Here is a 22,684-nt window from a genome sequence, read left to right as displayed (position 1 = left end):
ATCAATGGCAGGCCAACTGGGACCTAACAACCAATACATGGCACTATAACATCAAACCACTAGTCAACTCTATAATTACTAAATTGCGCATAGGTAAATCTTCGCAGCTCAACAGCTGCTCTTTCACCAATAAAAACCCTGACTGTGAGTGTGGCACCCGGGAAGACATGAAACACTATCTCCTGGATTGCACGCTACACAACAGCCAGAGAAAACTAATGATAGAATCAATAACTGAAGCCAACCACAATAAACCAATTACACCTAACTTTTTACTTAACCCTGATAAATATCTAAAACATAAAACCTTCAAAGCAGTATATCAATTCGTCCAGTCCACCAAACCAAAACTGTAAGTGCCACGTACTGCCCGCCTTGCCAGCGTTCGGTCGACGCGGACCACCAACCCGACTGATCGCAGGCAGGATGGGAAACCGTAGCACACCTATCGGGCTCCTGACAGTCATAAAGTTAAAAACTAAAATTAGAAAATGATCGCAACCACCCGCCTGTACGTCTCCCAGAGGGAAGAGCGACCTTCTGCACTCGATCGACATGCACTCCAATCCGGGGGACCAACAGAGGGAAGGTGGCGATCTATAATTAAGATAAGTAATTAATACGCTGCTTAACTCGTGACACCCGTGACTCCCTGGATGGAACATCCACCCTACGCACTCGAACAGACCACGTATTCCAACCCGGGGAGAGAACGGTGAAACGACAAAAGTAAAAGCATATACCTAGCCAAATTAGATGGCACAAATTCAGCAATAAATTAACAATTACTCAAAACCACCCACCTGTACATCTCTCAGACGGAAGAGCGACCTTAAGCACTCGACCAAACAAGCACTCCAACCCGGGGATCAATGGTGGGATGGTAGCGAATGATTTAATAACCACTAGATATGACAATGCTTGAATCGTGACATCTGTGACCCCCTTGGTGGAACATCCACCCTACGCACTTGAACAGACCATGTATTCCAACCCGGGGGGAGAACGGTGAAACGACAAAAGTAAAAGCATATACTCAACCAAATTAGCTGGCATAAATTTAGCAATATAAATTAACAATTACTCAAAACTACCCGCCTGTACATCCCTTGGATGGAAGAGCGACCTTAAGCACTCGACCAGGCACTCCAACCTGGGGATTAACGGCGGGACGGTAGCGAGTGATTAATAACCACTAGATATGCCAATGCCATCCAGACCTAACCACGATAACCATATTATTCTACTGTAAATATGTTCATGTTCTGAAGCTCGTGATTGACAACTGGCATACACCACCCGCTAATGACGCATTATTATTTTTTTTTTTTTTTTTTTTTATTTATTTTTTTTTTTTTTCATTTTTTCTTTCTTTCTTTCTCACTAAGACAGGATCGAAGTTGCAGTAACCCAATTGGCTAATTAACCAGCCAATCAACATCATTAGATAATCAACCAAGATAGGACACCACTAATTATCGCCTATTTTTTTGCAGCACTCTCATTGGTCCAATCCAGCCAATCACGGATCAAGAACCCCACTACACCTAACTGTAAATAAACTGCACAAATTTGTCTGCACCCGCACCATGGTTTTTTCGGGGGTTTTTGTTTTTTTATTACTGATGCATTCCATCCTAGCTAACTAAGGTAAGTCAACTAGGGTTCTAGAAGCAAAGACATGCAGGAAAACCGATACCCAACTATCCAGATAGCCTGAAGACAAACCAAGTAAGCCTACTAAAATCCTATATTCAGGGGGCGGGAATCAAAATTCTTCAAACTAAGTACCTAGATCGGTGCATATATGTATACAATTTAATGGTCCAGCACGTACTCTAATAAGGAACCGGACAAAAGAATACCGTTCCGAGTACACAACTGCAATGCACCCGGGGGAAGCTGAACAAAAGAATATCGGCCTCCCCCACCCAAACCCCCAATACTTGCTGCTGGTAATAACTTGGTACTTGGTGATGCCTCGACCAGAAGCGGTCAGGCCCTTTATAAGGGCCCTATGGGCAACCTAGGGAGACACCACAGCATTGTAAAGGTCTAAAATTAACGAGCTACTCTGTATTCACTAATATCAAAACCTATATTAGCTCGGCCATTTACCTTTCGACCGACCGTTTAAAATTGTGCCAAATTCCCTCAATCAAAATTGCGCACCCGTTTCTCTTTGGTATTTAACTGCTCCATTCAAATTCCATAGCACCACCACCACCCCCACCCTCCTCTCCCCTCCCCCCACCTTTCCTGTCATGGACGGAGGAGCCGGCCAAGGCCGGCTCTTGTGCCTACGACAGGCGTGCGCTACAACAGCTTGTTCTGAATGTGCATGTAAAACCCTATGACATGACACATGACAAGTGTTTTCACCATCAAGAAATATAGTCAACCACCTGTATATAACTCACATATAGTAAACACGTGTTTTCACCATCAAGAAATATAGTCAACTGCCTGTATATAACTCACACATAGTAAACGAGTGTTTTCACCATCACAAAATACTGTCAACTGCCTGTATATAACTCACACATAGTAATCAAGTGTTTTCACCATCAAGAAATATAGTCAACTGCCTGTATATAACTCACACATCACTGTAAATGTGTGTTTTTTGTCATCAAAGGATATCATCAACTGCCTAAATGTAACTCACAAATATTAGTAAACATGTGCTATTCCCCATCAAAAGATATTGTCAACTAACAAAGTCTTAGTAAACTTGTCTTTTTTCCCATCAAAAGATATTGCCAACTGCCTGTTATATAACTCAGTCTCATCACCATTTTAAACTCATAACAGCTAAAACCTGTATTATTTGTAATCATTGTACACTTTATATTTATTAAATATAAGAAAGGTATTTTCCAAAACTAATGGGAAATATGATGTGGAAAACCACATTTGAATTACATGTACCAGCATATTTTCCAACATTTTTTCTGCAGTACACCTGTATGTAATCTCATATATTGGACCTCGGCAGTCACATTCTCTTGTAGAGCCCAGCTACACAATGTCCCTTGCGTGTTTACAGCATTTGAATTTGACCAAGACTGTAATTAAGATCTAAAGAAAATCAAAAAACAGTATATCAGGGGAACTAGGACACAAAATCTGAAGCTTAAAATATTTTTTAAATTCTAAACTTCAGCTTCGGTAGATAACCATTTTTAAAGGATTATTTTAATTAGCTGCCATCATTGAGATATAAATTGCTGTAGGTCAGGAGCATCACTGGTAAACGCTTCTCAATAACGGCAAAATGTTTACACCTGGTGTACATTAGCTGCCAGTATATAACATTTTAAAATATGTACATACAGCAAAATAACATTTCAGTCTCATTTATTTGCTGCAAAAGTCTCTTTTTTTCATTTGGCAGGCTTTAAAATGTCGTCGGTGGGCCATTTCACCCACAGCAATTTTGTTTTTAAATTGCCATGAGCGACAACTTCTTAAGTTTGAGCCCTGAAACAATGGACAATTTATCAAGCCCGTTTTTCTTAAACCCAGGTGTCTAAGCTTTGTGAATACAGTGAAACCTCTCAAAACTGGACCCTCCTAATAACAAACATAATTCAACAGAGAGTATAACATAATTCAAGTCTTAAATATACTGAATGTATAGACAGTATAACATAGTTCAACAGTCTTATATATACTGAATGTATAGACAGTATAACATAGTTCAACAGTCTTATATATACTGAATGTATAGACAGTATAACATAGTTCAACAGTCTTATATATACTGAATGTATAGACAGTATAACATAACTCAAGTCTTATATATACTGAATGTATAGACAGTATAACATAATTCAAGTCTTAAATATACTGAATGTATAGACAGTATAACATAATTCAACAGTCTTATATATACTGAATGTATAGACAGTATAACATAATTCAACAGTCTTATATATACTGAATGTATACTATATACTGAATGTATACAATATAACATAACTCAATAATCTTATATACACTGAATGTATAGACAGTATAACATAATTCAACAGTCTTATATATACTGAATGTATAGACAGTATAACATAATTCAAGTCTTAAATATACAGAATGTATAGACAGTATAACATAACTCAACAGTCTTATATATACTGAATGTATAGACAGTATAACATAATTAAACAGTCTTATATATACTGAATGTATAGACAGTATAACATAACTCATCTTATATATACTGAATGTATAGACAGTATAACATAATTAAACAGTCGTATATACTGAGAGGTGAGATTTAGCTCAGTCAAATGGGTGCTCGTTTGAGGTGCTTGCGATGCAGGATCAAACCACCTCAGTGGATCAATTCAACTGAATGGGTTTTTCTCTCATTCCAACCAGTGCACCACAAGTGATCAAAGGCTGTGGTATATGTATGTGCTTTCCTGTCTGTGGGAAAGTGCATATACAAGATACCTTTCTGCATTTAGGGAAAATGTAGCAGGTTTCCTCTGTTGACTATGTATCAGAATTACCCAAATTTGACATCCAATAGCCGATGATTAATTAATCAATGTGTTCTAGTGATGTCGTCAAACAAAACAATCTTTATATATATATACTTAATGTACAGAACCGGTTAGGACAGGAAATAATGCAGTGGTTTCCCCCAGGGACCTGATTATTCAACTCCTTCCCATTTCTCTGAGCTACATTGACACCATTTACATGTAAAGGAATACACAGTCTGCATGCACACAAAACCTAACTGCTCCAGTCCTACAATGTATTGAGCACTGCAAATTAATAGGCTGGCTATGCATGTATGTATATAATCCTGTGCATATAACCATAAAAATGCTATTTGAACCCAGTGCACAAAGGATGTATTGTGCATTAAATGATTGGCCAGGAGCAACATTTATTGAAATGCCTTGAAATCGAACCTTCTAATGAAGTAAGCAAAAATAGCTTTAACGTGTGTGTGCATGTGTATATATATATATATATGTATGTCTCTGTGTATGTGTGTCTTTTAGCACATTATTGTATACAAGCAAGTATACAGGATTTTGGGGGTGAGGTTGGGGTGTGGAAAATATAGACCTTCAGAAGAAAATTTTAATTCTTAAGTTTTTCAAAGAGAATGGATGTTAAATACAGTGAAACCCCTCTGAACTGGACACCCACAGCACCGAGTAAAGCATCCGGTTTTAAGGGGTATCCAGTTTAGAGAGGTTATGTCCAGTACTAATATTTAAACAAGTGAGTGTGAAAAATGTCCTGTTTCGAGAAAATTCCAGTTTACAAAGGGGATGGTTTTGTGGGGTTTCACTGCAGTAGCTGTTAATTTTTTTCCAACTTTTCCACTGACGGGCAGACACACCCAATAGACAGTGTGTATTTTTGTGCTGGGGTGTTGTTAAACATTCATTCAGTCACACTCTTTAGCCTAGGTATGGTTCCATTATCTCTTATGGAAAATGCCTTCAGAATCCAAAGCACCACAAATGGCATTTAATACTAGTGTATTATGATCATAAAGGTCAAACAAATTTTCAGCGAGATCAATTTCAAATATTTACACAGTTTACACATATATGGCATATCTCCATGATCGGTTTTTAGCAAATACAAGATTGCATCTAATTCCCAGGCACACTGACATGTCCGTGTTTAATGGGAAGCTAGTTTTTTCAAACACTTAAGTGGAAGTGGCTTGGTCTGGCTAACTCAGAGAAGTGTAACCCTAATGGCTGAGGATTGCTGTATGCCTAACACGTTTTTAACTTTACCATTCAATGCACATTGTCTGGGGCTCAAATGTATAAAAGTAGTTTTGGGGAGTTTAGCCTAAGCAAGGAAGAATGGCAGGAAATATTTTATTTAATGATGCACTCAACACATTTTATTTACGGTTATATGGCATGAGGCATATGGTTTAGGACTACACAGATATTGAGAGGAAACTTTATGGGCTACTCTTTTCGATTAGCAGCAAGGGATCTTTTATATGCACCATCCCACAGACGGGATAGTACATACCACGGCCTTTGTTACACCAGTTGTGGAATACTGGCTGGAATGAGAAATAGCCCAATGGGTTCATGGGTCGATTCTAGACTGACCGCGCATTAAGTGAATGCTTTACCACTGGGCTACTTCCACCCCCCCCCCCCCCCCCCCCCCCCCCCCCCCCACCCCAAAGCAAGGATTCAGTTCAGTTTTGTCACGGACACTCGCAAACAATTTGAATGGTTTCTTTTCAACCATATTCACAAGGCAATAAACATGGTGCCCAACATAATCACGCCAAAATTAAGTACAAACATGCTGACCTCAAAATATTTCACCTCAAAAGCACTGAAATGTTAAGTTTAATTAGATTAAAATAACTAGAAATGCATTTATGAATACTGAAAACTCTCCAGCAGCTGTTAATGACAGTACTGGACTAAAACAACCTTCTTGCACTCAGAAAAGACAAAAGTCCTTGGTGTGCCCAAATTAGTGAGATCTAAAGCCCTGATTCATTTAACATTAAGCTAAAAAAACCAGGCAAGAAAGTACTAATATTCTGTAATGTCATGAAAGGAAAGAGACATTTGTTTAAAGACATCTCAGCATTTTCTAAAACTAGGGCTACCAGAAATTAGAAATTTTGTCAAATGAACACAATAGAGAGGGAAAATAAACTTGAATGAATGCCAGACTCAGTGGTGTCATGGTTCAGCCATCGTACATAAGGCTGGTAGGTACACGATTGAAAATTAACATGAAAACCATGGTCGCCAGCAGTGCAAGTTGAAAAAAAAACTTAATGGCCCTTCTCAAATTCAACTAGCCCTTCAATTATCACATTGAAGTTTAACTGCACAGTAAAAATCAAAATTTCAATGTTCTTTGTTGAATAATAGCCATGTGCTCACTGTATGTATATAGTCCGTTTGCTTCAAAAGGAAACTCAAATAAAAAAAATTGAAAAAAGAAATCCAGTATAAATAAAACTGTTTCTTTACAAATTACCATTAAATTTTACAGACTAAATTTAGTTTTTAATACAGGGGTGAATACAAAATGCTAGAACAGCCAAAGTATGCAGTTTGACTTGCATTGTCTCTGATGTAAACAAAATAATGCAATACAAAGAGAATAGAGGTAGAATTGCACATGCTGTAGCATATAAACTAGTCAGGCAGTTGTACTCCTCTTTGTGGTGATGCAAAAGGGTTGAAATAAAATTAGTGGCAATGCAAAAGGGGGTGGTGGTAAAATCTACAGTAAAGGATTTCCTTGCAAGTTTCTGTCTTCCTACAAACGAAGCACACACACATGTGCATTTAATATGGATATTGTAAATGCTACAGTAGTAGGCTAATAATAAAATAAATGCCAAAAAATAAAAATCTGTAAAAAAAAAACCACCACACATATTTTACCATACGATGTACTTAGTCACAATATTACAAAGCATAAAAAGCGTACTTATTGTTTATTACAGTAATAGTTCAACGTTATGTCAAGTAAGTCTTGGTATCATCGGATCTGTTCTTCTTTCATGCAAATCGCTTAAACTTTAAAAATTAAATGACAACAACAATCAATTAACTGACCTTTGGAATAAGCCTTGTAGTACAGGTCATGAAAAAGGTCATTGTTCTTTTTATATGAGCACATGCACTCACTTTAATGTGAGTTAAAACTACAAAATATATTTTGATTTTCTTCCAGAATAATGTAAGCTAATTAAATATGATTCCTTGTTACCATAACATTGAATAACAATTACTAGATAATTAAGTTAAATACACTCTCGCTACTTTTTCTGGTATATATATACCTTTTTGTTTGTATCACATGCAATGCATTTGGAACCACTACAAACATTTATGACAATCCAAAACACAATGGATTTGACAAAACTCATCATTTACGCAAGCAGTTTTAAGTATTACGTAATATAAAAGTAACCCCAAAACATCCAGTTAATATAGGGTCAGTGTCTTTGAAAGAAGATCGTTGAGAAAAGACATGCCACAACAAAAGAGTGTCTCAAACCATGATTCCTGAGTAACCGTGATTCAATAGGTAATTTTTTAATTGATCATACATGTACCAACTTGAAAATATTTGCAGGTAATTGCTATATACAATACATTCAGGTATATCATACAAATCTCTCATGCTAGAGAATGCTAGGCAATCTATAGCATAGAAATCTGTCACGGTACAGTTTGTCACAAAGGGGTTTTCATGTCATAACCAGGCGTAACTACATTTTGTAAACCTAGATTTGGCATTCATACCCAGTGAGGTCTGTCCTGAGAAATCTAGACCCTACTGTTTGCAGTAACCTAAGCCAGACAATAAAAACCTTCCAGACACTTCTTAGGGGTGTTTTTTAAAAACACCCTTTTTTCTTCCTCTGCTTTTCAATATAATTATGGACTGTCTTTTTTCTCTTTTTTTTAAATGTAGGCTCATCGTGATATGAATAAAAACAACATGCACAAACTGTTTGAACTAACGAAGCCATTGATCCAAAAGTTTGCTATGCTTTTACATGTAATTGTTCAAACCCAGATGAACCTAAAAGAAAACAAGACAATCCTCATAATTAAGTTTGAAACGTTCTTATAAATTGATAAAAATACAAACAAGATCATAGTTTATTTAGATTTTTTTTTCTTTTTGTTATTGAACAATAATGCTCAATATTAAAAGAGTACCAAAATAAAGTATCCTCAGTCAGATATGACAGTTTTTAACATAACTTTTACGTTCATAAAATAATTACAAGACTTGCATTATTATAATATTTACCGTCCTCGGTCGCGTCGTGGCAGGCCATCGGTCTACAGGTACTGGGTAGGTAATGGGTTCGGATCCCAGTCGAGGCATGGGATTTTTAATCCAGATACCGACTCCAAAACATGAGTGAGTGCTCCGCAAGGCTCAAAATCTGTGTGGTCCTGAACCTTATGTCTGACCCCATATAACCGTAAATAAAATGTGTTGAGTGCGTCGTTAAATAAAACACTTCTTTCTTATTATAATATTTAACAAGCATTGTGAGAGTACATCTTCTAAAGCAATATACATGTTGATCCCCTACTGGACACAACAAGTTTTCATATCCTTTAAATTCAAAAGACAGAGATAAATTTAGGGTTAGAGTATGTGTTTCAGGTGCCACCAAAATTTTATAGTTTGCCGGATTAAATGTTTGGTAGGAATTTTAGTCAATTTCAACCCTAGCTATGTTAAATTTAGGGCTAGGGTGAGGTTCCCTCTTTATATCAATACTATGAGTGGATAGTGATAGATGGATATTTTTCTGAAAATAAATTTATTAATTTAAAAGTAAATTAACATAATACTATTAATAGAAATAAACAGGGGGTGGGGATGGTAAAACAAAATAGGTTACTGCTTAGCCAGTAATTAAATATGTAAATATGTACGGGGGGGGGGGGGGAGACAAGAGTGTTTTGAAAGGGAGGTTGTAATGATGGGTTTTGACCTTGATTCAGGTGCATCTGGTAGGGGTAAAAAGAGGGGTGTCCCCGACTCCCACGTCTCCCAGTGAGCAATCATGCAATGGTAACAATATGCCTGTCCCTGATTTTACAATACATACTTCATCAAACCGTTTTCAGAAAGAAAAAAACCTGTGTTATGAACAGACCATAAAAATAAACTCCTCTTCTAAAACACGTCCGATAAACTGGGAAGTCAGAGAAATAAACCGACCGTGGCGAGGTCTATCTGATGTTGATAGCGGATCCCCCAGGCAATTGTCACACTGTCACTGTGACAGCCGTTGATTCGATCCTCAGCTTGGATGCGAGTATTCGCTAATATCAAGTAATTCCACAAACATGACAGATGAAGCTTTACTGAAGTTAGGGCGATTTGAAGTAAAAATCATTTACCTGTATTCTGCTACATGGTTCTATCTTGTGTTACATGTTTCCACACTGACTTCCGACGAATGTCGAATGTCAATACACACCATAAGCACTTCCGTGACGTCACACAGAGACTGAGAGAGCGCCATCTACAGACGAAAAAATAGTATTGGCTTAGATGCAAATAGGTAAATAGGACAGAATCCAATCAAAATGTACATGTATGATTCTGTAGTTAAATATAAGCCTGGTCTTGAACGTTTAAAGAAAACAACAACAACACCCCCCCACCCACCCCCCCAAAACAACAACAAAGAAGACTGAAACCGAAATGCATATCCATCCATGTATTCATCCACCCGTCTGTCTATCCGTCTGATTCTACCCGGTACTATAATCTATATATCTCACAATTCGTTGTTTAAAAACGTATCAAACTAAGTTTCGCTCATTAGATACATTTTAAAACAACTCGTTGTGAGATAAATGGTATCTAACGGCCACTCATGTAATATGTATTATTCTCTATAATATATAATATATTTTTTTAAATAGTTTCCGGGAACCCGACCCTACCTGAAAGAAATGGGTTTTTTGTGGGGGGTTTTCAAATTAATTTTGTTTATTAATATGTAGGGGAAAATAGTAAAAATGTAGTTTAAAAAAAAAAAAAAAAAAAAAAAAAAAAAAATAATAAATAATGAATGAATGAATAAATGAAAAAAAAAAAAAAAAAAAAAAAAAAAAGCCGACTAACCATGCATTTTTTCCAGTACGTTCCTGGGACGGGATTTAGCTCAGTCGCTTAAGCGCTCGCCTGAGGTCCTTGCGTCGCAGGATCGAACGACATCGCTTGATCTATTAAACTTATTGAGATTTTTCTCGTTACAATCAGTTCACCACAGCTGGTCATAGCAGACGCGGATCCGGGGGTGGGGGGTCCCCCCCCCCCCTGCTCGTGACCAGAGAGTTGATCTTGACAACGGGAATATACTTCAAATCCATCTAAAGCTATCTTCAAATATGAAAATTTCCTATCGAGGGGGGGGGGGGGGATGGGGCCTTCAAAGGCTCAAGACTGGACCCCCATCCCCCGTGCTAAAATTCCTGGATCCGCCCCTGCATAGGTCGTGGTATGTGCTTTCCTATCTATGAAAAAATGCATATAAAAGATCCCTTGCTACTATGGATTCATGTACTCTGACGGGTTTCCTTTGATGACTAAGTATCAGAATTACGAAATGCTTGACATCCAATAGACGATGATTGATTAATCAATGTACTCTAGTGGTGTCGTTAAACAAAACAAACTTTAACTTTCAGTACGTTCCTGAAAACACTTCTTTTGTTTGTTTTGTTGAACTCTATCTATCTATCCATCCATCCATCCATCCATCCATCTATATCTATATATCTATGTCCGCCCGTCCGTCCGTTCGGCCGTTCATCTTATGTTTCTTTCTTTCTGTCTGTCTGTCTACCTGTAACTTCGTCTGTCTGTCACTTCGTCTGTCTGTCTTGTCTTCCACTACAAAGTTTCAGTTGTATACTATATGGCGTTGAAAGCAATAATAATAATATAAAGTACTCTACAACCTTGGGGCGTCATAGGATCGAACCTCTTTGGCAGGGTCGTACCCTGATCAAAATCCTAGGGGGGGGGGGGGGGGGGGGGGACATTACTTTTTATAAACAAATGAAACACTACAAATTAAACCCTGAGATGTGTATGCTACTTTCTGGAGTAAAAAAAAAAGAGAGAGATTCTCAGGGGGGACAACTCCCCCCTGCCCCTACCCCCGGAGGGTACGGCCCAGCTTTGGTCGACCCATTGGATTCTTTTCCCGTTCCAACCTGTTCTCCACGACTGGTCTATTGGAAAGTGCATACAAGATCCCTTGTTGCTAATGGCAAAATGTAGCGGGTTACCTTTGGAGGCTACGTGTCGGAATTACCAAATATTTGATAATTAATTAATCAACGTATCAATGTATCAATGTATGCCCATTGGGCTATTTCTCCACGACCGATATATCAAAGGTTGTGGTATGTGCTAACCTGTCTATGGGATGGTTCATATAAAATATCCCTTGCTACTGATAGAATAATCTAGTGGGTTTCCTCTTTAAGATTAATCAATGTGCTCTAGTGGTGTCGTTAAACAAAACAAACCTTTTAACTTATAGCTCCAGTGGAAAAAAGATTTCTTTTGCGCCGTCGGACATTTTGTAATTACAAAAAACTGCAAAAGACTGAGTTCTCAAGAGCTCGGGGTAATAATACAATGTAATACTAATATATTGTAAAAACTGTAAAGAGACTATTTTTTTTTTTTTAAAGAAAGAAAAAGGAACAAAGTAAAACTTTTATTTTTATTTTATTGTTTTACAAAGTATTAGAATATATTACAGTTTTGCAACTAAGTTACTTACAACATAAAGTGCTTCTACAGACAGTAGCCAGTATAGTGGGATTTCCCCGTTTTTAAGCCAGTTGGTAGAACGCTTGAATCTCATACAGTGTCCGTGGTTCGAATTCCCTTAATGGAGATCGATTTATCTGTTACTGTAATACTTATTACTGCAATAACTGGGCTACTACTACTATTATACGACCACCACCACTACGACTACGAACACAACTACAATTACGGATATATCTACTACAATGCATGCAATTCCTTAATGTGGTTCCCACAACCACACCAAGATATATCTCCATCTAATTAAAACCAAAAGTCGTAAAATGATAGTTTCATTATTTTTAAAGAGGCTATTCGAAAATCACATAACGTAATGCTAGGATAAGACTACCAATCAATCTAATTAAAATTAGCTCCACTATTACATGTGGATCTAACACCAGCCAGTTGGAGCTCATGTCCACCAATCAAAACCTTACTTGCAGAATCCTGCCAGTGATTTAAAAATAATTTGAAAACATTCCGAATTATTCTGAGGGTATACGACATGTTTCGTGTGAATTACGAATGCCTTAAAACATGTTTTATTTTATAAAATAAATAATTTGTAATGTAAAACTGAAGACTGATTTAGTTTTTTTTATAAATAAATAAATAATTTTTAAGGTAAAATTGAAGACTGATAACCCACCCCGTACGCATTGGTATGGTTCGCTCAATCTAATTAAAATTAGCTCCACTATTACATATAATAGTGGAGCTAATTTTAATTAGATTGACTACCAATTCAACTGTCAGCAGAAAGTTGGCCAACTCGACGGTTGCGTTGTAATTTTCCCAACTCGCCACAATCGTAGAAGTCGTGACAGCATAAAGTTGGCGAATTTTTCTACTGGTAGTTGGTAGTCTGAGATAACATTATCTTTTATCATTATCATTATATTATACATGTACAATTAATAAATCCTGTGTAATAGACGCACTCAACACATTTTATTTACGGTTATATGGTGTCGGATATATGGTTAAGGACCACACATATATCGAGAGAGGAAACCCGCTATCCCCTCTTCATGGACTACTCTTTTCGATTAGCAGCAAGGGATCTTTTATATGCACCATCCCACAGACAGGATAATACATACCACGGCCTTTGATATACCAGTCGTGGTGTGTGTGTGTGTGTGTGTGTGTGTGTGTGTGTGTTATTTGTTGTATCTGTCAAAAAGTCCTTCACAGGTGAATTTGAAAGGAGTCTGGCAACCTCTAGCTGTAACACCTAAATTGGCTGTTACTGGCTGCATATACCGCTATACGTTTATAATAAAAATCATATTTTGTTTGGAAAAATTTAAGAAATTTTAACAAATCCCACATCCCCCTCCCCAGTGACGTTTTGTAAAGCACAACCCCCCCCCCCCCCCCCTCCCAGATCGTAACATATTTAAATTTTCTGAACAGCCTCTAGGGTTCATGATGGATACGAGTGTAGATGGCATCAGTTGGATTGCCAGAAAACAAATAATATATGGTGAACAGTGAATAGATATAAATACATTTCTAATATAACCGTTGATCATAGCTAGGCGCACGGGCTCCCATTATTGTGGGGGGGGGGGGGGGGTGGCTGATGTTTCTCCAAAATAAACAATAATGCCCAAATCTAGTTACCAACATTTATTTATATTAGCATTACGCATTGTTACATGGATTACAACTAATATTGTGATTAGAATGATGGAACTACTTGGTAAAAATTGTTTCACGGTAGCCCATTTTGTCTGAATATCTCTATCGTTTTTTCCCGAATTTGAGGATTTAGCCTACTCCAGCTCTGGGGAGGGGGCAGTTGCCTCCCACCCGCCCAGTGTCTGGTACGCTTATGCCGTTGATTTGTTACTTCTCAGCTGTAGCTGCATCAATGGTATTTCTACCCATTTGAAGACAGTTGCAATCTAACCTAATTCCGTTTCATTATAAAGCTGCTAAAGAGTCATTAATCCACCAAATCACCTAACTTCGATTCAGAATATTGTAATCAGTTATTTAGAAAATAGTATATTAAAGTTTTCTACACACTTCCTTGTGAGTGGCGGTTGAGCAGACGCTATGTGCGTATTTCGTGTCAAGTCTTTCCGTACCTGGCCAAGTATGCTAACAGCGGTGTGAACATCTATAGTCTGACACATTAATTAAAAACCGTTAAGACCGAAGGCGTTTCAGTTTTCTGTGACGGTCATTAATTAGGCCCTACTGTCAGGCGATGAGTCAAACTTTAATAGCGCGGCAACAGTCGGTTCTTTTGACTGTTCTGTGTCTTACATTCCACTCGATCCGCTGCGAGGATTCCTACACCAACAAGGATGGTAGCATTTATACGCCGAAGACCACATTTAAGAACATCATAGAGTCTGTTGACAAATCAAATTATGTCGTGTACGAAGAATCAAACCTTGATCATGATGACATCCCTATACTGTTGTGGTGGACTCCGAACCTGTATCCTTACATAGCAGTCGATAAGAAGTGGATCGTGATACAGTGTGGTGAGGCCGTGTGCTACAGCACAAAACGAAGGGAATTACTACACCACGAACAGACTCGAGGCATTCTGTTTTACGCAACGGACATTTCTGTAGCAGACCTACCCCTCAGGAGGACGGAGAAGCACGAGTGGGCAGTATTCCACGAAGAATCTCCCTTCAACCTGTATATGTTGTCGCACAGCCCGTTTATGTCGTTGTTCAACCACACGGCGACGTTCAGGAGGGAGTCCGACTTCCCACTTACAACACAGAACATCTACACTGCAGAGTTTCTGACGGAAAAGCTTCCCATCCCATTGGCCACAAAGAACGAAGCAAAGACTAAAACTGGCCTCGCCCCTATTCTGTATGTTCAGTCGCACTGTGATGTACCTTCAGACAGAGACCGTTACATCAAGGAACTGATGAAGTATATCAAAATTGATTCATATGGAGTCTGTTTGCATAATAAAGATCTGCCCGAGCACCTACAAGAACCTGCGGAAAACTTCGAAAAAGATGAATTCTTAGAACTCATCTCTATCTACAAATTCCATTTAGCGTTTGAAAACGCCATTTGCAAGGACTACATGACAGAAAAGCTTATGCGCCCGCTTCATATTGGAGTTGTGCCCATCTATAAAGGTTCACCAAATGCCAAAGACTGGATGCCCAACAACCACAGCATAATATTAGTAGATGATTTCGAGACTCCCAAACAACTTGCAGAGTTTATTGACTATTTAGATAAAAATGATGAGGAATATAAAAAGTATATTTCTTTCAAACAGACAGGCATAACCAACGAATTTCTGTTGAACCACTTGTCGCAGAGAAATTGGGAGGTCAACGAGCAAGACTCGATGGATTATTTCAAAGGATTTGAATGTCACGTGTGTAAGAAGCTCAACGAAAGGATGGAGGCGGAACGGGCACATTCGAACAACCCATCAGTTCCTTTGGTGCCTCCAAGGATGGCCAACAACTCCCACTTAGGTTGTCCTCAACCGTACCCGTCTTTGGGAGATGTAACTGATATTCTCAAAAATGATTCGTACGTACATGTATTTAATGTATATAGCTACCTTATGTCGTTATACAATTATATCGATGGCAGTTCTATGCCACCAAAAATGAATTTTCGCAAGCCAAGGTACCATTCTCTATAACGGCCTACTGCATTTCGTAAAAGCAGTGGTCACACGAAATGGTACCTTCGCTTGCGAAGATGCCATAAATGTGATTTATCCATATTGGAGAAAAAAAATCTCTGCGTTTAGCGACAGCGTGCGAAGCTAGCGTTCGCGAATATTTGGTTGGTTCCTAGTGTAGTACTGACGCCATATAACCGTAAATAAAATGTGTTGAGTGCGTCGTTAAATAAAACATTTCTTCTTTTTTTCTTTCTAGTGTAGTAATTATAGGTTTATCATGAAGCGAATAAATCAAGCTAGCGAATGTGGTTTAACTCTGGCTAATCCCCTCCCTGGATGTAGCCTACCTAGTAGGCTTGTAGATATGTCAACTAAAATATGGCGAGTCGTAGGTCAATTCATACTCTGTGGGCATCCTAGTATTTTCCCATTCTAACAACGCTCCATGACTAGTAAATGGTATATCATTGTACGTGTTGTCCTTTCTTATAATGAATGTATGTGAATACATTACTGCTAACCAATAACATGAATGGTATGGGATGACAAGGTTGCCATGTGTTTACATACAACCAAATTTGCTTTGAGAACCCAATGAAATTATACTTTAGAAATGTTTAAATGTCACGCAATAAGCCAAGCGGCATGTTAAAGTTTTTAAAAAGACATCTGGTAGTACATTTGATTTTTAAGTATTTTCGTACTTTTATCCAGTTACGGCTCACACACGCTATCTAGTCTGTATGTCCAGGGCCCCGTTCCACAAAGCGATCTTAACCCTAAGATCAACTTAAGTGCATAAGGTGGAACGGGGCCCAGAACAGTGGATTGGTGAGTAGCTGTTTAGTAAAGTCGATGTAATTGCCTTACACTTGCCTGTGGAGTCGTTAACAGTCGCTTGGTACCTGGAGCCGATACTGGGATTCTAACCTATTACCTACCAGCTTATGTACATTGGCTTAACCACAACCCAGACCGGTCTGTGATAGTTTGCGCAGTTTTGCACTTTAAACGGGTTAATGTGATAATATGCGTTCAATTACCGTGTACGGCCTTAAATATGCAAATAGTTTAAGCTACTGTCACTGTACAAATATGTTTTATCGATTAATAAATGGAAAATAGTGTTATTCACGTTTATCTTTCCGTTGGTGCGGCAATGCCCAAGCAGATACACTTTTAGGATTAAAACAAATAACGTATTTGATGTCCTTAACAGTCACACAAAAAAAAAACACAAAAAAAAACAACCCAAAAAACTATAAATTTTTAAAACTATTATTAACAACAACAATATCGATGCTAGTTAAAAATCTTTATTAACAGGTGTAAGATTCAGCTCCGTTGGTAGAGCGCTCGCATGAAATTAGTTGGTCGTAGGATCAAACCTCGACTGGACCCATTGGTACTGTTATAAGATTTGTTTTTCTCTTAAAGCTACAGATGGAATCATATGGTATAGATGGACGACTTCTAGATCTCTTCATGACACTGTTATGAGACTTTTTTCTCTTGTTCTACAGATGGAATCAGATGGCATGGGTGGACGACTACTGGATCTCTTCATGACAGTTATAAGACTTGTTTTTCTCTTGTTCTACTGATGGAATCAGATGGCATGGGTGGACGACTACTGGATCTCTTCATGACAGTTATAAGACTTGTTTTTCTCTTGTTCTACTGATGTAATCAGATGGCATGGGTGGACGACTACTGGATCTCTTCGTGGCACTGTTATAAGACTTATTTTTCTCGTTCTACAGATGGAATCAGATGACTACTGGATCTCTTCGTGGCACTGTTATAAGACTTGTTTTTCTCTTGTTCTACAGATGGAATCAGATGACTACTGGATCTCTTCGTGGCACTGTTATACGACTTGTTTTTCTCTTGTTCTAGATGGAATCAGATGGTATGGGTGGACGACTACTGGATCTCTTCGTGACCCTATTATAAGACTTGTGTTTCTCTTATTCTACAGATGGAATCAGATGGCATGGGTGGACGACTACTGGACCTCTTCATGGCACTGTTATAAGACTTGTGTTTCTCTTATTCTACAGATTGAATCAGATGGCATGGATGGACGACTACTGGACCTCTTCATGACAGTTATAAGACTTGTGTTTCTCTTATTCTACAGATTGAATCAGATGGCATGGATGGACGACTACTGGACCTCTTCATGACAGTTATAAGACTTGTGTTTCTCTTATTCTACAGATTGAATCAGATGGCATGGATGGACGACTACTGGACCGCTTCATGACAGTTATAAGACTTGTGTTTCTCTTATTCTACAGATTGAATCAGATGGCATGGATGGACGACTACTGGACCTCTTCGTGGCACTGTTATAAGACTTGTTTTTCTCTTGTTTTACAGATGGAATCAGATGGCATGGGTGGACGACTACTGGATCTCTTCATGACAGTTATAAGACTTGTTTTTCTCTTGTTCTACAGATGGAATCAGATGACATGGGTGGACGACTACTGGATCTCTTCGTGGCACTGTTATAAGACTTGTTTTTCTCTTGTTCTACTGATGGAATCAGATGGCATGGGTGGACGACTACTGGATCTCTTCATGGCACTGTTATAAGACTTATTTTTCTCTTGTTCTACAGATGGAATCAGATGACTACTGGATCTCTTCGTGGCACTGTTATAAGACTTGTTTTTCTCTTGTTCTACAGATGGAATCAGATGACTACTGGATCTCTTCGTGGCACTGTTATACGACTTGTTTTTCTCTTGTTCTAGATGGAATCAGATGGTATGGGTGGACGACTACTGGATCTCTTCGTGACCCTGTTATAAGACTTGTGTTTCTCTTATTCTACAGATGGAATCAGATGGCATGGGTGGACGACTACTGGACCTCTTCATGGCACTGTTATAAGACTTGTGTTTCTCTTATTCTACAGATGGAATCAGATGGCATGGATGGACGACTACTGGACCTCTTCGTGGCACTGTTATAAGACTTGTTTTTCTCTTGTTTTACAGATGGAATCAGATGGCATGGGTGTACGACTACTGGATCTCTTCATGACAGTTATAAGACTTGTTTCTCTCTTGTTTTACAGATGGAATCAGATGGCATGGGTGGACGACTACTGGATCTCTTCGTGGCACTGTTATACGACTTGTTTTACTCTTGTTCTAGATGGAATCAGATGGCATGGGTGTACGACTGCTGGATCTCTTCGTGACACTGTTATAAGACTTGTTTTTCTCTTGTTTTACAGATGAAATCAGATGGCATGGGTGGACGACTACTGGATCTCTTCATGACACTGTTATAAGACTTGTTTTTCATTTGTTTTACAGATGGAATCGGATGGCATGGGTGTACGACTACTGGATCTCTTCGTGACACTGTTATAAGACTTGTTTTTCTCTTGTTTTACAGATGGAATCAGATGGCATGGGTGGACGATTACTGGAACGGCCTGGACGACGCCTACGCGGTGCGCAACATGGTGGAGTCCGGCGAGGAGGACTCGTCTAAGTTCATTAAATACTACCACAAACACATCAGATCACGAAGCTGACCATCGTGGCTATCCTTGTTAAACATCCAAACAACAAATAATAATTACAAATAATGAAACTACACACACACACGCACGCAATTTATTTAATACATTAAATGTCACTTATAGTTTTTATGTGTTTGAGATATAATCGAATACAAAAAAAACGAAAAAAAGACCACTAGTATATTTTGCGTAAACCCTCCGCCCCCGAGAGAGAGAGAGAGAGAGAGAGAGAGAGAGAGAGAGAGAGAGAGAGAGAGAGAGAGAGAGAGAGAGAGAGAGAGAGAGAGAGAGAGAGAGGGAGGGAGAGGGAGGTATCGTCCCTTTATCTCCGAGCATGATCTTTCCCGTTTGATGTACTTTGACCCCTCTACTATTGCATTACACAGTAGTAATGTAATGTGCCCTAATATTTTGTACGGTTAACTTATATTTTGTAAGATTCTTACTTTGAAAATGGTTTGATTCCCTAGTCATGGGGTACTACCCACACCCATCTCCACCCCACACACCACGTCTCGCACGCATATCTCACCCGGAAATGAAAACTGATTTTACTAAATAGAGTTGTCATATTATGCATCTACAAAACTCTTTACAAAACAAATTGTACAACTTACATATTACTTATAATATCAAAAGTATTTATCCGCTTTACATATTTAACTGTTACAATATGATGTTTTTTACAATTTATATTTACAGATTAATCGCATAGAAAAATAAAACATTTTAATTTTTTGTGCTGTTGTTTGTTATGACATTTGTATACATAAGCCTACATGAAAAGCTTTTGATGTACCTATAAAACTAATTTTTAACTACTACAAACGCCAGGATGGCAAGCAACACCGGTGGATTTGCCAAAACGATAAGTTGAAAGAAAGAAATGTTTTATTTAACGACGCACTCAACACATTTACGGTTATATGGCATCAGACATATAGTTGAGGACCACACACATATTCAGAGGAAACCCGCTGTCGCCACTTCATGAGCTACTCTTTTTCGATAAGCAGCAAGGGATCTTTTATATGCACCATCCCACAGAGTAGTACATACCACTGCCTTTGATATACCAGTTGTGGTGCACTGCCTGTAACGAGAAATAGACGATAAATTGAGTAAAACGTGTTAGGCCCAAATATAATGTGCAAGACAACGGTTAAAAAGCTAATATCCAAAAATAGTTTACACTAATTATTAGTTCCTACCGGTCCAACCGGAGGGGACAATTGGTTTCATCTCCGTCCTTCTGTCTGTGTGACGTTTCATCTTCGTCCTGACTGAGTGACTGACTGTCCGTCTACCCGACAAATAGTTTTCCGGGTGTTTTTTTGTTGTTGACACAATGCTTTGAGATATTGATCTGAAAGTGTGTATATATCTTTATCATGTACTGTTAATCAAGTTTGATGTTCATAGCGATTTACTAATTTTTGACAAGAGATATGGCCTTTGAACTTAGGAGATACAAACATTTGTTTTCTGGACTCTTTTTTTTTTTTTGCCCCAATGCCTCAATATATTGAGTTTATATTTTGTATATAGCTTTATCATGTACTGTTACAGATGAAGTTTAACTTTCATGGCTATTTCCCTAATTTTCTTAGAAATATGACCCTTTAATTTAGGCAGTTGCCCCCCAGAAAAAATTCGGAAAGCATTATAGAAAGTTAAAGAAAAGGAGTTCTAGACTATTAACTACTCAGTTGCCTCCCCCCCCCCCCCCCCCCCCCCCCAAACAAAATCCTAGCTACGGCCCTAGCTTTGGTGTTGGTCCCTTTGATTTTGATTTTGAGCAAAATATTACGTTCCCCACTAAAAACCAATAAATGCATTGTATTCACCTGCTAAAAAAAATATTTTTTACGGGGCACTTCAAATTTTCGAGGAGGGGTTACACATTCAGTCATCACTCGAGATTCGTCTAGTTAGACCACAGTTATTGCGGCCGTTGTCTAAGTAGACGAATTTCTCGTAAAAGGATAATGTAACTATAACTTAAACTGATTTATACCATTATCTTTGTCTTTTCAATATTAACAACCTAAGCATATCTTTATTATCTGCCAATAACACTATATCATCTGCAAAACGATAATAAAAATAATATACACTCACAACAGCTCATTATAAGCTAACTAACACAATATCATCTGCATACGATAATAAAAATAATATACACACAACAGCTCATTATAAGTTCATTATAAGCTCAGTAACACTACCATCTGCATATAATTCCATTTTATAATTACTGTTTTGTAATAGGCGTCTGGATTGGTTAAAACGCTATCACGTGATCTAAAAAAAAAAAAACGTTCATTCTTCAATAAACGCGAAAACTGCACTTTTTCGGTAAACAAAAGACTACTTTTTATCAATTACGTCAACGACGGAATCCCCGAGGATTCCATCGTTTGTATTTTTATCCTAATACCGTCTGCACTGGGACTGACAGTGACAATTCAGGCTTTAAACGACTCTGGTTTTGATCTGAAATATATAATGTATATGACAGGCCACAAAAAAAAAAAAAAAAAAGAAAAGAAAAAAGAAGCTTCTATTAGAAGTTATAGCAGAGAATGCTCAATAAAGAGAGACATGGGCGCAGCTCTGTCACATTTGACAAAAACGAATGTAACTTTCTACGGGTATTCCCTTATTTGTGTATTGATACAGTTGTAAATCATTGTGGAATAGAGTTCGATTGGGTTTTTTTTAATATTTTTGTATAATGGCAATATTAATGCATTTGGAATTATAAGAATTGAACGTTATATTTTTTACGTTCATGCGATAATAAACACCAAAACCGGTTTACACATTTATGTATGAACGGCAGTGTGTAAAACGGTTTTGGTGTTTATCATCGCATGAACGTCAGAAATATAACATTCAATTCTTAAATAATAATGAAAATAATTATAAGTTCATTATAAGCTCAATAACACTATGTCATCTATCTGCATAAGATAATCAAAATATAAGAGAGAGAGAGAGAGAGAGAGAGAGAGAGAGAGAGAGAGAGAGAGAGAGAGAGAGAGAGAGAGAGAGAGAGAGAGAGAGAGAGAGAGAGAGAGAGAGAGAGAGAGAGTCAGTTTAGAGAACGTCCGCCATCACTCGCTCTCCTTATATAAATT

The 22,684-nt window shown here is 38.0% G+C and overlaps 2 protein-coding genes across 3 annotated transcripts in view; one reads left to right on the top strand and one right to left on the bottom strand.

Annotated features, from left to right (window-relative positions):
• LOC121378267 (E3 ubiquitin-protein ligase MARCHF8-like) overlaps positions 1-10,011 on the bottom strand; it is a 38,343-nt gene extending 28,332 nt beyond the window's left edge. Inside the window, exon 1 of the mRNA XM_041506348.1 lies at positions 9,918-10,011. The gene's annotated coding sequence lies outside the window, so the exon portion shown is untranslated. The remainder of the gene's footprint in view (positions 1-9,917) is intronic.
• A 4,112-nt stretch (positions 10,012-14,123) lies between these two features.
• On the top strand, positions 14,124-20,279 carry LOC121379300 (alpha-(1,3)-fucosyltransferase 11-like). Of its 2 annotated transcripts, none has more exons than XM_041507851.1 (2): positions 14,124-15,894; positions 17,518-19,397. In XM_041507851.1, the coding sequence occupies exons 1-2, from the start codon at positions 14,579-14,581 to the stop codon at positions 17,561-17,563; spliced, it is 1,362 nt and encodes a 453-aa protein (XP_041363785.1). In that variant the 5' UTR covers positions 14,124-14,578; the 3' UTR covers positions 17,564-19,397. The 2 variants fall into 2 exon arrangements, with proteins under 2 accessions (XP_041363785.1, XP_041363784.1); XM_041507850.1 differs by lacking the exon at positions 17,518-19,397 and adding an exon at positions 19,412-20,279 and having other exon boundaries at positions 14,132-15,894.
• The last annotated feature ends 2,405 nt before the right edge of the window (positions 20,280-22,684 follow it).

Source organism: Gigantopelta aegis, chromosome 8 (genome assembly GCF_016097555.1).
Source record: "Gigantopelta aegis isolate Gae_Host chromosome 8, Gae_host_genome, whole genome shotgun sequence".
NCBI lineage: Eukaryota > Metazoa > Mollusca > Gastropoda > Neomphalida > Peltospiridae > Gigantopelta > Gigantopelta aegis.
Note: the sequence above shows the minus strand (reverse complement) of the source record. Positions and strands in the feature narration are given on the sequence as shown.